The following is a 15,998-nucleotide window of genomic DNA, read 5'->3' on the forward strand; positions in this document are numbered from 1 at the left end:
CTAAGGAAAATTTTTTGAATTTTTCAATCGCAACAATGCTTAGTCAAATATTGAGATTTTCCAAGAAACTTAATTATAGGGCACCAACCCAATTGATTGAAAAAAAATAATATTTTGAGGTAACTTACTTGAATTCACACTTTGTGAAGCATGCATTGAGCTTAGAACACAAGCTTGTGAGACTTGAGCCTATTGATGTGGTTACATTTTTTACCACTTATTTTCCATTCTTGTGTGCAATTGTTCTCTATCTATGATTGTGATCCTTGATTTGCTTGGTTCTATATGTCCATTCATTTCTTGTATTCATACATTTGTATGATTGAGGCCATTATTTCATTAGCCCACTTACCCAAATAGCCTACCTTTTACTCTCCATTGTTAGCCAATTTTGAGCCTATGCTTAACTAACTTGTTCTCATTTTAGCACATTACAAGCCCAAGGCAAAAAACCAATGAAAGTCCCTTGCTTGGATCTTTGATTAGCCTAGGCTAGTGAGAGTGTTTATTATTCAAAGTTGCTGAGGCTTGGGAACATTGGATGGGATAAAAAGGGTGCTACACTTTCATAATTAGGAATTGGGGATATATTCATCTATTGATTGAATGTATAAGACCTTATGCAATTGATGCCCTTGTACAAAGTATAAAAGAAAAGAAAAAAAAGAAAAAAAGAAGGGAAGAAAAAGAAAGAAGAAAATGAAAAGAAAGCAACCAAAGGGGACAAAATGTCCCAGGATAAAGCTCAATAAAAGGGAATCAATGCATAAGTGTTATGAATCAAGGAATAGAATGCATGAATACATAAGAAAAGTGAAGAATGGATAGTTAGAGTAGTTTGAACTTATATAGGTCATTATATAGGTTAGGTGGGAAAGTCTATGCTAATCCAAGATCTAAACTCTAGTCCACTTAACCATAAATGATCTTACCTTGACCCTAACCCCATTACAACCTAAATGAAAGACCTCATGATGAATGTATGCATGCATTGAATAGATGTTGATTGTTAGAAGAAGATCAAATTTTGGAAAGCATGATTAGAAGAGAATTGAGTGAATTAATCCTTAAACACTTGAGTGAATAGAGCGGATACACGTCTGGTGAGGGTTCAAAAGTTCAATTACATGTGGTCACCCATATTAACTATATTCTTGCAAGCTTGAACTCTTTTTGATAATTCAATACAATTGAGGTTTGGACTTAATTCCTATTGTCCTAGCTCTTGTGCTTACACATGTTCTCTTGGGAGTTGATTTGTTTGAACTAAGCATTTCCATTTGCTTTAGGTAGTTGCATCTAGATAGACTCATATAGTTTAGTTGCATTCAATAAATGTCATACCCCTTAGTTCCTTCTTATTTTAGCATGAGGACATGCTAAGGTTTAAGTGTGGGGAGGTTGATAAACCCCATTTTTAGGGTTTATCTTGTATTGAATTTAGAGTATTTTGATGACCTTTTCTCGCATTTAGCCTGTGAATTAGCATAGTTTTGTAATCTCTCCCGTATTTGTGCTTAAGTGTAAAAACATGCTTTTTAAGCCTTATTTTGATGAATTCTAATTCCTCTTTGATTCCATAAGATGCCTTGATGTGTTTGCTAGTAATTCCAGGATTGAAATAGGCTAGGCATGGATCAAAGGGAGCAAGGAAGGAAGCATACAAGTGGAGAGAAGCGTAAAAAGTCAAAGAAGTGGAATCAGCCATGCACGCGCACGCGCACAAGGCGCTCGCGCGCACATTGCAGAATCGGCCAGGGACGCGCACGCGTCGCAGTCCGCACATGACTTCATTAAAGCAACACGTGCCTGGCGATTTGGAAGGGTTTCTGAACCCATTTTGGTGCCTATTGCTGATAGAAAGGAATAAAAGGATCAAGAATTGAAGGGGGAAGACATTGATGTTAGTTACCATTAGTCATAGTTTTAGTTTAGAGTAGTTTTGGAGAGAGAAGCTCTCACTTCTCTCTAGAATTAGGATTAGGTTTAGGTTAATCTCTCTTCTTAGATCTATGTTTAATTCATGCTTTAATTTACTTCTCTTTTATCAAGTCTTAATCTTCTCATGTTCCTCTTTCTAGTTATGTGCTTTAATAATTGTAATTCTTCACTTTGTTTTGGATAGATTATTGTTCCTTTGTTTTCTTTCAATAATGCAATTTGAGGTAATTCATGATAATTATGATTTCCTTGATTGTTGCTGTTAATTCATTTCAATAATTGTTGTTAGATTCTATTCTTGTTATCAATTTACTATGCTTTCCTTTAATGCCTTCCATGTGTTTGATGAAATGCTTGGTTGGATTTTAGTGTAGGTTTTATTCCTCTTAGCCTAGGTAGAGTAATTAGTGACTCTTGAGTTATCTAATTCCTTTGTTGGTTGATAGTTAGAAGTTACTAATTAATTTGAATGCCTCTAAAGCTAGTCTTTCCTTTAGGAGTTGATTAGAACTTGAGGAATCAAATTGATTCATCCACTTTAGTGTATGTGAGTATCATTCAAGTGTGGGAACCTTGGGACATTGGGTGAATAAAAGGGTAGTTTTGTATTATTAGTGAAAATATTAGAAATTGGGTACATACTCATGTATTGATCAAATGTAAAACCTTATGCATTGAGGTTCTTGTATATAGAAAGAAAAAAATGAGAAAAAAAAACAAAAGAGAAAAGAAAAAAAAAAAAGAAGAAAATAATATGATAAAAAATATAGAAAAAGAAAGAAAAAGAAGAAAAAGAAAGAAATAAAAAGGGGACAAAATGCCCCAAAGCAAAGTGAAGCTCAATAAACTTATCAAAGATTCAAATTTTAAGCTCACTTGACCAAATATGCATCCTATCTTGACCCTAGCCCCATTACAACCAAAGAAAAGACCTCATGATAGAGGTATGCATGCATGAAATATATGTCAATTGTTAGAAGAAAAACAAATCTTAGAAAGCATGATTAGGAGAGAATTGAGAGAATCAACCCTAAACACTTGAGCGAATAGAGCACAAACACATCCGGTGAGGGTTTGATGCTCAATTACATGTTTCCACCTATGATCATCTCTTCTCATGCAAGTTTGTAAAAATATTTAATAACTCAATTCAATTGTGGATTAGACTTGCTAGTCCTTAGCCGTTGTGCATATATGCTTCTTGGGAATTGATTTATTTTGACCAAGCAATTGCATTCATGAAGATAGTTGCATATAGGTAGATTGCATTTAGTTAGTTTCCATTGAATAAATGCCATCCTTTACTTCATTCTTGGTTTAAGCATGAGGACATGCTTGGTTTAAGTGTGGGGAGGTTGATAAACCCCATTTGTAGGGTTTATCTTGTGCTTGATTTAGGGGATTTTATAACCTTTTACCCACATTTATCCATTGAAATAACATGGTTTTATAACTTCTCCTTTAATTGTGCTTAAGAGTGAAAACATGCTTTTTAGGACTTAAAATAGCTAAATCTAATTCTCCTTGATTCCATTAGATGCCTTGATATGTTTGCTAAGTGATTTCAGATTTAGGAGGCAAGGATTGGACCAAGGGAATGAAGGAAAAGCATGTAGAAATGGAGAACTCATGAAGAAATAAAGGAAATGCAAAAGCTGTCAAGCTGACCTCTTCGCACTTAATTGACCATAACTTGAGCTACAGAGGTCCAAATGATGCGGTTCCAGTTGGGTTGGAAAGCTAACATCTGGGGCTTCGAAATGATATAAGATTTTCCATAGTTTCTATACGTATAAGGACGTGTACGCGCACTGTACGCGTACGTGTCGTTGGTGCACGTGATTCACTTCATGCAAACTCGTGGCTAGCGAATTTACAAGCCTTGTGGGCCCAATCCAACTCATTTCTGATGCTATTTAAGCCAAGGATTGAAGAGGGATGAACATGTTAGTTACCATTAGTCATAGTTTAGTTTTAGAAGTAGTTTCTAGAGAGCTCTCACTTCTCTCTAGGATTAGGATGAGGATTAGTTCTTAGATCTAGGTTTTAATCTTTGCTTTCTTCTACTTCTACCTTTCAATTCTTTGTTGTTACATTCATCTTCCTCTATTCTTTTGTTGTAATTTCCTTTATGTTATTCTTATATTTTGTTGTAGATCTAGTATTGTTCCTTCTACTTTCTTCCAATTCAATAAAAGGTAATTCATAATAAATGTGTTCATTGGATTTGTTGTTGTTTAATTCCTTGCAATTGAGTAGTGTAGATTTACTTTTCTTGCAATTTACTATGCTTTTCTTTTATGCCTTCTAAGTGTTTGATGAAATGCTTGGTTGGATTTTAGAGTAGAATTTTATACTCTTGGCTTGGAAAGGTAACTTAGGACCTCTTGAGTTACTAATGTCCAAGTAATTGATGATTGGGATCCATTGACTCTAGTTTTTACTAATTGAATTAGTGGAGAGTTAGGACTTATGGATTAGGATTGATATAGCTCATTTGACTTTCCTTTACTACTAGTTAGAGGATGATTTAATGAGATTAATCCTTGCCAATTCTCATATTGTGGTTAGTGATTAGGATAGAGATCTTTGACCACCAACCCTTGCCAAGACCTTTTTAGCCATTAGTTTACTTTCTTGTCATTTATCTTTCATGCCTCTTATCAAAACCCCAAAATAACTCATAACCAATAACAAGACACTTTATTGTAATTTCTAGGGAGAACGACCCGAGGTTTGAATACTTCGGTTATTAATTTTAAGGGTTTGTTACTTGTGACAAACAATCTTTTGTATGAAAGGATTATTGTTGGTTTAGAAACTATACTTGCAACGAGACTTCAATAGTGAAATTCTAAACCGTCAAAAATCTAATCATCAATGGCCTAACCTTGACAATCATGTCTTCAATAACGCCTGATGGGTATTTAATGGAGCCATCAACAAGTTGGAGACATATCTGGGTTGGTTTGACTTCTTCAGTCAAACCAAGCTTTTTTATAGTAGATGCATGTATTAGGTTGATACTTGCCCTAAGATCACATAAAGCTTGCTTGGTACAAGTACCTTCTAGTGTGCATGGTATCATAAAGCTTCCGGGATCTTTACGCTTCTCAGGTAAGCTTTTCAGGATGACTGCACTGCATTCTTCAGTGAGGTAGACTTTTTCAGTTTTCCTCCAATCCTTTTTATGACTTAAGATCTCTTTCATGAACTTAGCATAAGAGGGTATTTGCTCAAGTGCCTCTGCAAACGGAATCTTTATTTCAAGAGTCCTGAGATAGTCTATAAAGCGGGCAAATTGCTTATCCTGTTTCGCTTGACGGAGTTTCTGAGGATAAGGCATTTTGGCTTTGTATTCCTCAACCTTAGTTTCTGTAGGTTTATTGCCTACAGATGTGGGTTGTGAAGCCTTTTTAGAGGGGTTGCTATCAGCACTTGTATGTGTCTGATCCCCCACTGGCGTTTGAGTGCCAGGGGTGGAAGCTGGAGTGGCGTTAGACGTCAACTCCTTACCTGTTTCTGGTGTCTAAACACCAGAACTATGCTTCCTTTGGGCATTCAATGCCAATTCCTTGCCTGTTTCTGGCGTTGAACGCCAGAACTGAGCATGGGTTAGACATTCAATGCCAGCTCTCCACCACTTTTCTAGCATTTGAGCGCCAGAATTATTCCTCTCTGGGCTCTGACTGTCCTCAGAGGGATTTTGGGTAGCAGTTTGTTCATTTCTTAGTTTTCTGCTGCCTTGAAGTGAGGTATTTAATGTTTTCGCACTTCTTAATTGAACTGCTTGGCACTTTTCTGTTATTTATTTTGATAATTGCTGTTCTGTTTGCTTCAATTGCAACTCCATATTCATATTAGCCAGTCTTGTGTCTTGCAATATCTCCTTGAATTCGGCTAGCTTTTGTTAGAAAATCTAATTGCTGATTGAATTCTGTAACTTGTTCTGCAGGACTGAGCTCAGCAGTTACTGTTTTAGCTTCTCCTTTCATGGAAGGTTTATTGCTTAGGTACAGATGCTGATTTCTGGCAACTGTATCAATGATCTCTTGAGCTTCTTCAATTGTCTTTCTCATGTGTATAGATCCACCAGCTGAGTGGTCTAGAGAAATATGAGCTTTCTCTGTAAGTCCATAATAGAAGATGTCTAACTGCACCCACTCTGAAAACATTTCAGAGGGGCATTTTCTTAGCATCTCTCTGTATCTCTCCCAGGCATCATAAAGGGATTCATTATCTCCTTGTTTGAAGCCTTGGATGCTCAGCCTTAGCTGTGTAATCCGTTTTGGAGGAAAATAGTGATTCAGGAATTTTTCTGACAGCTGTTTCCATGTCTTTATGCTGTCCTTAGGTTGGTTATTTAACCACCTCTTAGCTTGGTCTTTTACAGCAAATGGAAATAGTAACAATCTGTAGACATCCTGATCTACTTTCTTATCATGTACTGTGTCAGTAATTTGTAAAAACTGTGCCAGAAACTCTGTAGGTTCTTCCTGTGGAAGACCGGAATACTGACAACTTTGCTGCACCATGATAATGAGCTGAGGATTCAACTCAAAACTACTAACTCCGATGGAGGGTATACAGATACTACTCCCATATAAAGCAGTAGTGGGGTTAGCATATGACCCCAGAGTCTTTCTGGACTGTTCATTTCCACTTAGGTCCATGATAGAGAAAGGGAGATGATGTGAATTTATTTTATTATTATAGAGAAAATTTTGAAATAATAAAATAAAATAAAATAAAAACTAAAATAAAAAGAAAAAAAGAATTTAAAATTATTTTATGAAGATTTTCGAAAAAGTGAGGAGAGAGAAAGTGGTTAGGATATTTTTTTTAAATCTTAAACGGATAAGATTTGAAAATTTTTGAAATTGAAATCTGAATTTTTATAAAAAAATTTTCGAAATAATTGCTTAAAAATAGTTAGAAAATATATTTTTTTGAATTTTGAATTTTATGATGAAAGAGAAAAACACACAAAAGACACAAGACTTAAAATTTTTAGATCTAATGCTCCTTGTTTTCGAAAATTTTGGATAGAAACACCAAGGAACATCAAACTTAAAAATTTTAAGATCAAGACACAAGGAAGACTCAAGAACACTTTGAAGACTCACAAAAACAACAAGAACAAAAGATAGAACACCAAACTTAAAATTTTTAGAAAACCACAATAAATTTTCGAAATTTAAAGAAAATTAACAAGAGAACACCAAACTTAAAATTTGGCACAAGAATTAATCAAAGAAAAATTATTTTTGAAAAAGATTTTAAAAAGAAGATACCCAATTACCAAGAACATAAGCCAATGCTCTAGCCAATTGAGCTATAAATTTAACGTGTTTTAATATTGTATAAAAAAAATGATATTTTTGAAAATTGATATTTTGAAAAAGCACAAGGAAAACACGAAAACACACAGAACAGAAAAACCAAAGATCAAACAAGAAAATTTGACAAGAACAATTTGAAGATCAAGGAAAACAAAGAACATGCAATTCGAAAATTGAAAGACAAAGAAAAGCATGCAATTGACACCAAACTTAAAACAAGACACTAAACTCACAGAAAAACTAAAAATTAATAAAGAAAAATAATATTTTTAAAAAAATTTTAAAAGGGATAATAAAAGATGCAATTCTAGTGACTCTAAACCAAAAGACTAATTTTTCCTAATCTAAGCAACAAGATAAACCGTCAGTTGTTCAAACTCAAACAATCTCCGGAAATGGCGCCAAAAACTTGGTGCACGAAAATTGCAATCACACTTTTTACAATTCGCACAACTAACCAGCAAGTGCATTGGGTCATCCAAGTAATACCTTACGTGAGTAAGGGTCGAATCCCACGGAGATTGTTGGATTGAAGCAAGCTATGGTTATCTTATTAATCTTAGTCAGGATACAAATTATAGTTATCAATTGACTTGCAAATAAACAAGAGAGCATGGATTAAATAATACTTATTATGCAGTAATGGAGAATATGTTGGAGTTTTGGAGATGCTTTGTCTTCTGAATTCCTGTAACATAATGCTTTCTCACTTTCAAACATGCAAGGCTCCTTCCATGGCAAGCTGTATGTAGGGTGTCACTGTTGTCAATGGCTACTTCCCATCCTCTCAGTGAAAATGGTTCAAATGCTCTGTCATAGCACAGCTAATCATCTATCGATTCTCGATCATGTCGGAATAGGATCCATTGATCCTTTTGCGTCTGTCACTACGCCCAACACTCGCGAGTTTGAAGCTCATCACAGTCATCCAATCCCTGAATCCTACTCAGAATACCACAGACAAGGTTTAGAGCTTCCGGATTCTCAAGGATGCTGCCAATGGATTCTAGCTTATACCACGAAGATTCTGATTAAGGAATCTAAGAGATACTCATTCAATCTAATGTAGAACGGAGGTGTTTGTCAAGCACACGTCCATGGGTTGAGAATGGTGATGAGTGTCACAGATCATCACATTCATCATATTAAAGTGTTTCTGGCGTTTAACTCCAACTTGCAACCTATGAACACCAGAATGCAACATGGAACTGGCGTTGAACGCCAATTTACGTCATCTATATTCGCGCAAAGTATGAACTATTATATATTTCTGGAAAGCCCTGGATGTCTACTTTCCAACCCAATTGATAGCGCGCCAATTGGACTCCTGTAGCTCCAAAAATTCATTCCGAGTGCAGGGAAGTCAGAATCCAATAGCATCAGCAGTCCTTTTTTAGCTTGAATCAGATTTTTGCTCAACTCTCTCAATTTCAGTCAGAAAATACTTGAAATCACAGAAAAACACACAAACTCATAGTATAGTCCAGAAATATGATTTTTGCCTAAAAACTAATAAAAATCTACTAAAAACTAACTAAAACATACTGAAATCTACATGAAATTACCCCCCAAAAAGCGTATAAAATATCCGCTCATCAGAGATATTAAAGTTAAACTATATCTTGTTTTCTTATTAAATTCATGCACCTACTTAGTTTTGTTTCTCATCCAAATTCATTTTTGTCATTATTTTAAGCAATAAGAGAGAGAAAAAGAGAGAAAGAAAGAAAACTCCATTGTTGATCATCTTTCAAATTTGATTCATGATACTTTGAAGGCCTAAATCAAAATTTCACTCCTGTTAATCAATTTCTCTCTTCCTCCCCAAAAACATCCATATAAATTTCACCAAGGTTAGTAAAAAAATCATCTCCCTCTTACTCTTCATAAATTCGGCCATGAGAAGAAGTTGTATAGATAATCCATTGTTAATCATCTCTTATTTAGAAATTCTGTTCTAGTACCTCTTAAGAGAGAATCACAAGTTTTCAAACTCAAAAAGTGAGAAAATTTTCCTCTCTTCTCTTTACACAATTTGGTCATGGTGGTTATCAAAAAGTAATCTATTATAATTTTTCTATCTTCATGAATTATGATTTAACAGCCTCAAAGAGTCCATAATCATAAGTTTCAAGTTTTAAGGGTGATAAAATTATGAAAGAGTAAGAAAAGAAAAGAATGCACTACAAGAAAATGGAATATTTGTAACAAAAAATTTGTATCAAATTTAAAATTGTTACAAATTATGATTCTTTCGTAACAATAATTAGTTATTGTTACAAAATTAGAATATTTGGTAACAACAAAAAAATTTGTTACAGAACATTTCAATATTTTGTAACAACGTAATTTCTTTTGTTACAAATCATGTTGGCTTTCGTATCGAACTGTTGTTTTGTTGCAAAATGTTCTAATATTTTGTAACAAAAGATTATATTATTGCTGTTACGGCCCGGCCCAGAACCAGCTTTGGGCCGACCCGACCCATGTAACACCCGACCCGGGCACGCGCCCTACAACCGACCCGGACACGCGTCCTGTACGGATCACACACGTGCTGCAGGACAGCGTCCTTGGGAATATGGGCCTGTCACGTAAGGGGCCCACTACTGACATGTATATAAGGGGAAGATTGGCTCTTCCCCCGAGGTACGTCACATTCTCTCACTCCATTATTTTGCCCGCCTGCACATTGCTGACTTGAGCGTCGGAGTGTCTTTGCAGGTGGCACCCCCCCTCGTCTGTTCGCCAGTACAAGTGCTCGCCAGCTCGGCAGACCCACAATCAGTGCGACCAAGACTAAGACATCCTCACCTATCCATCTTGCATCTTCTGTCCACCCGACCTGTTCGGAAGCCGACTAACGAACATTGGCGCCGACTGTGGGGACTCTAAATGGAGGTTGTACTGGGTCTTGGCGACCAAGGCCGGGCTGCCGGAGCGGAGGGGGCAGCCTCCGTCGCCTCGCAAGGGGGGCGGCGAAGGTCCCCCCATCGACGCACGGGGACACGACCATTCGGAGGAACGGGCGGCGATAGCGCCATAATAATGCAAGAGCTGCGCCACCGAGTCCAGAACCTGGAGCGGCAGCTTGCCGACCGGGAGCGGGACGGACGCTCTACCGATCCGAGCTATACCCCGTCTCCCGGAAGCGAGGAGGAAGACTCTTACCGAAGCCGCCCGCGGACGGAAGCAGAGAGTTCGCGGGAGGAGTCACCCATAATGAGGAGACGAAATGACACGATCATCTACTCTCGAGGCAGACCGACCCATCGAGCGACAAGAGGTCGCGAAGACGGAAGAACACGACAACCTGTGATAATGGGCGCCACCCCGTTCCACCGATCTATCCTCGAGGTCCGGCTGCCGAAACACTTCGACAAGCCAACGGACATGAGGTACGACGGAACTCAAGACCCTCTAGAACACCTGACGGCCTTCGAGGCCAGAATGAATCTAGAGGGGTAGGCAACGAAGTGAGATGCCGCGCCTTCCCGGTGACCTTAGCAGGACCAGCGATCAAATGGTTTAACGGCCTCCCCCAAGGTTCTATCTACAATTTCTCAGACATCAGCCGCGCTTTCCTGGCTCAATTTACAACGCGAATAGCAAAGGCTAAGCACCCCATCAACCTTTTGGGGATAACCCAGAGACAAGGAGAATCGACGAGGAAGTACTTGGATCGGTTCAACGACGAATGCTTGGAAATTGACGGCTTAACCGACTCGGTGGCCAGTCTTTGCCTAACGAACGGCCTCCTCAACGAGAACTTCCGGAAACACCTCACCACGAAACCAGTTTGGATGATGCATGAAATCCAAACAGTGGCCAAGGAGTATATAAACGACGAGGAAGTCAGCCGAGTCGTGGCTGCCAACAAACGGCAGTCCGGTTACAGCCAAGCACGGCAGCCCGTCGACGGAGAGAGAGCTAAGGAAAAAGCTAGGGAAGAGGCGTCAAACAGGGCACCTCGACCATTCCCCAGGGTCGGGAAATTCAACAATTACACCCCACTCACTCTCCCCATTGTGGAGGTCTACCAACAGATAGCGGAGAAGGGAATCCTCCCGAAGCCCCGAGCACTTAAGGAACGAACAGGAGGAAACAAGAACCTTTACTGTGATTACCACAAGGGGTATGGCCATCAAACACAGGACTGTTTCGACCTGAAGGATGCACTAGAACAGGCGATAAGGGAAGGAAAGCTAGCCGCGTTCTCCCATCTCATCAGGGAGCCGAGAAGGCGTTATCGCGATCAAGATGACGAAGCCAAGGCGCGCTCGACCAGGCGACGGCAGGAACCCGAAGGCGGGAACCATGGCCTCACCGTGATAAACGTGGTAACGGCAAAGAACGCCGCACCAAAATCCCGGTCGGCACACAAAAGGACGCCAAGGTTTTGGCGATCTCATCTCCACCCGTGCAGAGTACCAAGAAACCTCCGTTCATTTCTTTTGGCCCAGAAGACCAATGGTTCAGCAACGCCCCGGAAAACCCTCCCATGGTCATAACGGCCAGAGTGGGAACCGGCCTCGTCAAACGGATCCTTGTCGACACAGGAGCTGATTCAAACATCATGTTCCGCAACGTGTTCGACGCACTAGGGCTGAAGGATGCCGACCTGACGACACACCAGCACGGGGTCATCGGGTTAGGCGACCACTTCATCAAACCAGACGGAGTCATTTCCCTACCAATCTCGGTGGGACAGGCGCAGGGTCGGAGGTCGGCGATGGCCGAGTTCGTAATCTTCCGAGACTCCACAGCCTACAACATCATCTTGGGAAGAAAAACAATCAATGATTTTGAAGCCATAATCAACACCAAGCTACTAGTTATGAAGTTTGTCACCGATGATGGATCCATAGGGACCATAAGAGGAGACCTCGAGACGGCGGTCGCTTGTGACAACGCCAGCCTTTCCCTCAGAAAGAATTCCAAGGAAGCATCCGGCGTATTCCTAGCCGACCTCGATGCCAGAGTAGAGGACAAGCCGAGGCCGGAACCAGAAGGGGACCTGGAGAAATTTAGCATCGGTAACGAAGGGGAAAAGTTCACATTCGTCAACAAGAACCTCCCACATGAGTTGAAGGAGCCTTTGATTGAAATGATAAGGGCCAACAAAGACCTGTTCGCATGGACGCCAGCCGACATGCCGGGCATAGATCCACAAATCATCTCCCATCACCTAGCCGTCAAGCCGGAAGCACGCCCAGTGGCCCAACGAAGGAGAAAGATGTCGGCGGAAAGAGCAGAGGAGGTAGCCAAGCAAACGGCCGGCCTCCTAGAAGCAAGCTTCATACGAGAAGTGGACTACTCAACGTGGCTCTCAAATGTGGTATTGGTGAAAAAACACAATGGCAGATGGAGAATGTGCGTGGACTACTCTGACCTTAACAAAGCATGCCCCAAAGATTGCTTCCCCCTCCCCAACATAGATGCACTCGTCGACGCCGCGGCAGGGTACCGATATCTGAGTTTCATGGACGCCTACTCCGGTTACAATCAGATACCGATGCACCGACCAGACGAAGACAAAACGGCGTTCATAACGCCAGGAGGAACTTTTTGCTACAAGGTAATGCCGTTTGGCTTGAAAAATGCAGGGGCGACATATCAAAGGCTGATGAACAGGATATTCCACGACCTCATAGGGAAAACGGTCGAAGTTTACGTGGACGACATCCTGGCAAAAACAACACGACCTGACGACCTCCTAAACGACCTGGCAAGTGTGTTTGCGTCCCTCCGTCAACATGGTATGAGGCTGAACCCCCTCAAGTGCGCCTTCGCCATGGAAGCCGGCAAGTTCCTGGGATTCATGATAACTCAGAGAGGGGTAGAAGCCAACCCGGAGAAATGCCAGGCAATACTTCAGATGAAGAGCCCGGGCTGTGTCAAGGACGTCCAGAGGTTGGCAGGGCGATTAACATCACTTTTCCGGTTTCTCGGGGCCTCGGCGACAAAGGCCCTACCATTCTTCAACCTCATGAAGAAAGGGATGGCGTTTGAATGGACACCCGCGTGCGAAGAAGCCTTTCAACACTTCAAGGAAATCCTAGCGGCACCTCCCGTTCTCGGGAAGCCAAGGGACGGAGAACCACTGTACCTGTACCTCGCTATAACAAGCGAAGCCCTGGCCGCAGTACTAGTGCGGGAGGACGGGAGGACCCAGCAACCAGTCTACTTCATAAGCAGGGCCCTACAAGGAGCAGAGTTAAGATATAGCAAGTTGGAAAAGCTAGCCTTAGCACTCCTAACTTCCTCGAGAAGGTTAAAACAGTATTTCCAGAGTCACCAGGTGGTCGTCAGAACGGACCAAGGGATCCGACAAGTTCTCCAAAAACCCGACCTGGCGGGAAGAATGATGACTTGGGCCATCGAGCTCTCTCAATATGACATACGGTACGAGCCCCGACAAGCCATCAAGGCACAGGCCATGGCAGATTTTTTGGTTGAAGTAACAAGAGACCCAGGCGAAGACATGGGTACACGGTGGAAGCTCCATGTAGACGGAGCCTCCAACCAGACCTTCGGAGGAGCCGGGATCATCCTAGAAAGTCCAAACGGGGTCGTATACGAGCAGTCAGTCAGATTCGAGTTTCCCATCTCGAACAACCAAGCAGAATACGAAGCCCTCATAGGAGGCTTGACCCTAGCAACAGAGGTCGGTGCAAAAAGGCTGGAAGTATGCAGCGACTCCCAAGTTATCACTTCCCAAGTAAACGGCAGCTATCAAGCCAAGGACCCCTTGTTGCAGAAGTACTTGGAAAAGGTCAAAAGCTTGAGCCAAAAGTTTGACGAGGTCACGGTCCAGCATGTACCCAGAGAAAGGAACGCACGAGCAGACCTCCTATCAAAATTAGCCAGCACTAAGCCAGGGGAGGGAAACCGGTCTCTCATCCAAGGCATGACAAGGGAACCTGCAATTGCACTACACATAACAACCCTAAGTTCTTCATGGCTAGACCCCATCACCAACTACTTAGAACACGGCCAAGTCCCTGGTGACGAAAAGGATGCGGTGAAATTAAGGAGGGAAGCGGCCAAATACGCCGTCATCCAAGGACAGCTATTCAGAAAAGGGCTCAGCCAGCCCCTACTGAAGTGCCTACACCCCGACCAAACGGACTACGTCCTTAGGGAAGTCCACGAGGGCTGCTGTGGGCACCACATCGGAGGAAAAGCCCTAGCAAGGAAGTTGATCCGAGCTGGGTACTACTGGCCGTCGATGATGGCGGATTCCAAAGAGTTTGTCAAAAAGTGCGTAAAGTGCCAACAGAACGCCAACTTTGCCAAGGCACCGGCAAACGAGTTGAGCTTGCTGACGACTTCCCGGCCATTCGCTCAGTGGGGAATCGACCTCTTGGGGCCTTTCCCTGTCGGCCCTGGGCAGGTCAAATATCTCATAGTGGCAATTGATTACTATACTAAATGGATAGAAGCCGAACCATTGGCTAGCATATCCTCAGCCAATTGCAGAAAATTCATGTGGAGGCAGGTGATAACACGGTTCGGGATACCAGAGGTCGTCATCTCGGACAACGGCACACAATTTGCTGACAAAAAGTTCACAGAATTTCTCAACGGCCTAGGTATAAGGCAAAGGTTCTCTTCGGTAGAACACCCTCGGACGAACGGACAAGTGGAGTCCGCCAACAAGGTTATCCTTTCAGGGCTAAAGAAGAGGTTGGACAACAAAAAGGGCGCTTGGGCCGACGAGCTGGCATCGGTCCTCTGGTCTTACCGAACAACCGAGCAATCCTCCACCAAGGAAACCCCATTCCGACTGACGTACGGGGTGGATGCAGTAATATCCGTGGAAATCGGCGAACCAAGCCCACGATTGCTCTTGAAAGGAGTAGAGGAAACTGTAGAAAAGGACCTGATAGAAGAAGCCCGAGAAATGGCCCACTTGACAGAAACGGCGCTAAAACAAAGAGTGGCGCTCCGTTACAACACCAAAGTGCTCAAGAGGGAATTCGGACCAAACGACCTTGTCCTGAGGCGAAATGATATCGGCCTGCCGACCCCAGGAGAAGGCAAGCTAGCGGCCAACTGGGAAGGCCCATACAGAACCAAGAAAGTGATGGGAAAAGGGGCCTTTAAGTTAGAAAGGCTCGATGGCAAGGAGGTCCCGAGAACATGGAACGCGGACAACCTTAGAAGATTCTACTCCTAGAGGACGCAGCGACCTGCCGGCTAATCTAGCTAAGTAGTTAATTTGCCATTTGAACTTCATAGTAACTTTCAAGTCTTTTATGTGGATACCGAATAAGATATACTTGTGCAAATTCTCCACCATGTTCTATCTAAGTTTTTCAGATAAACCGTCCCATCGTGACTGACAACGACGTGCGACCCGGGATTGATCACCCCGGGAAGTCGTCAATCAACGTCTTAACAAACAACTACACGAAAGGCCACGGGCCGCCAGTCTAAACAACTTCAAACCAAAAACGGTTAATAGGAACGATAACACGAGCAAGCGAGTAAACGACGAAGTATAAACCAATACGGTTAGAAATGATAACGCACTCAGACAAATAAAAAGCTTATCACGACAACATGGGCAAGCGGCTAAAATGGTCATTAATCACAAGCCAAAATAAAATGGCTAAATTGTTCGCAAGCCAAAAACGGCCAAGACTAAGATAGTTTACAAGTCATAACAAAGCGGCTGCACGAAAGGCTGTAAACAAGAAATTCACTTCT

The 15,998-nt window shown here is 41.7% G+C and overlaps 1 protein-coding gene across 1 annotated transcript; it reads left to right on the forward strand.

Moving 5' to 3' along the window:
* Positions 1-13,161: 13,161 nt before the first annotated feature.
* On the forward strand, positions 13,162-15,465 carry LOC130959869 (uncharacterized). The gene is made up of 2 exons (XM_057885333.1): positions 13,162-14,679; positions 14,785-15,465. The coding sequence occupies exons 1-2, from the start codon at positions 13,162-13,164 to the stop codon at positions 15,463-15,465; spliced, it is 2,199 nt and encodes a 732-aa protein (XP_057741316.1).
* The last annotated feature ends 533 nt before the right edge of the window (positions 15,466-15,998 follow it).

Source organism: Arachis stenosperma, unplaced genomic scaffold (assembly GCF_014773155.1).
Source record: "Arachis stenosperma cultivar V10309 unplaced genomic scaffold, arast.V10309.gnm1.PFL2 arast.V10309.gnm1.Scaffold_100025, whole genome shotgun sequence".
Lineage (NCBI taxonomy): Eukaryota > Viridiplantae > Streptophyta > Magnoliopsida > Fabales > Fabaceae > Arachis > Arachis stenosperma.

Coding starts and splice junctions, on each gene's coding strand:
- LOC130959869 (XM_057885333.1), top strand. CDS start 13,162: ATGAAGAGCCCGGGCTGTGTCAAGGACGTCCAGAGGTTGGCAGGGCGA. Junction 14,680..14,784: donor TCCCTGTCGGCCCTGGGCAG/GTCAAATATCTC, acceptor ATGTGGAGGCAG/GTGATAACACGGTTCGGGAT.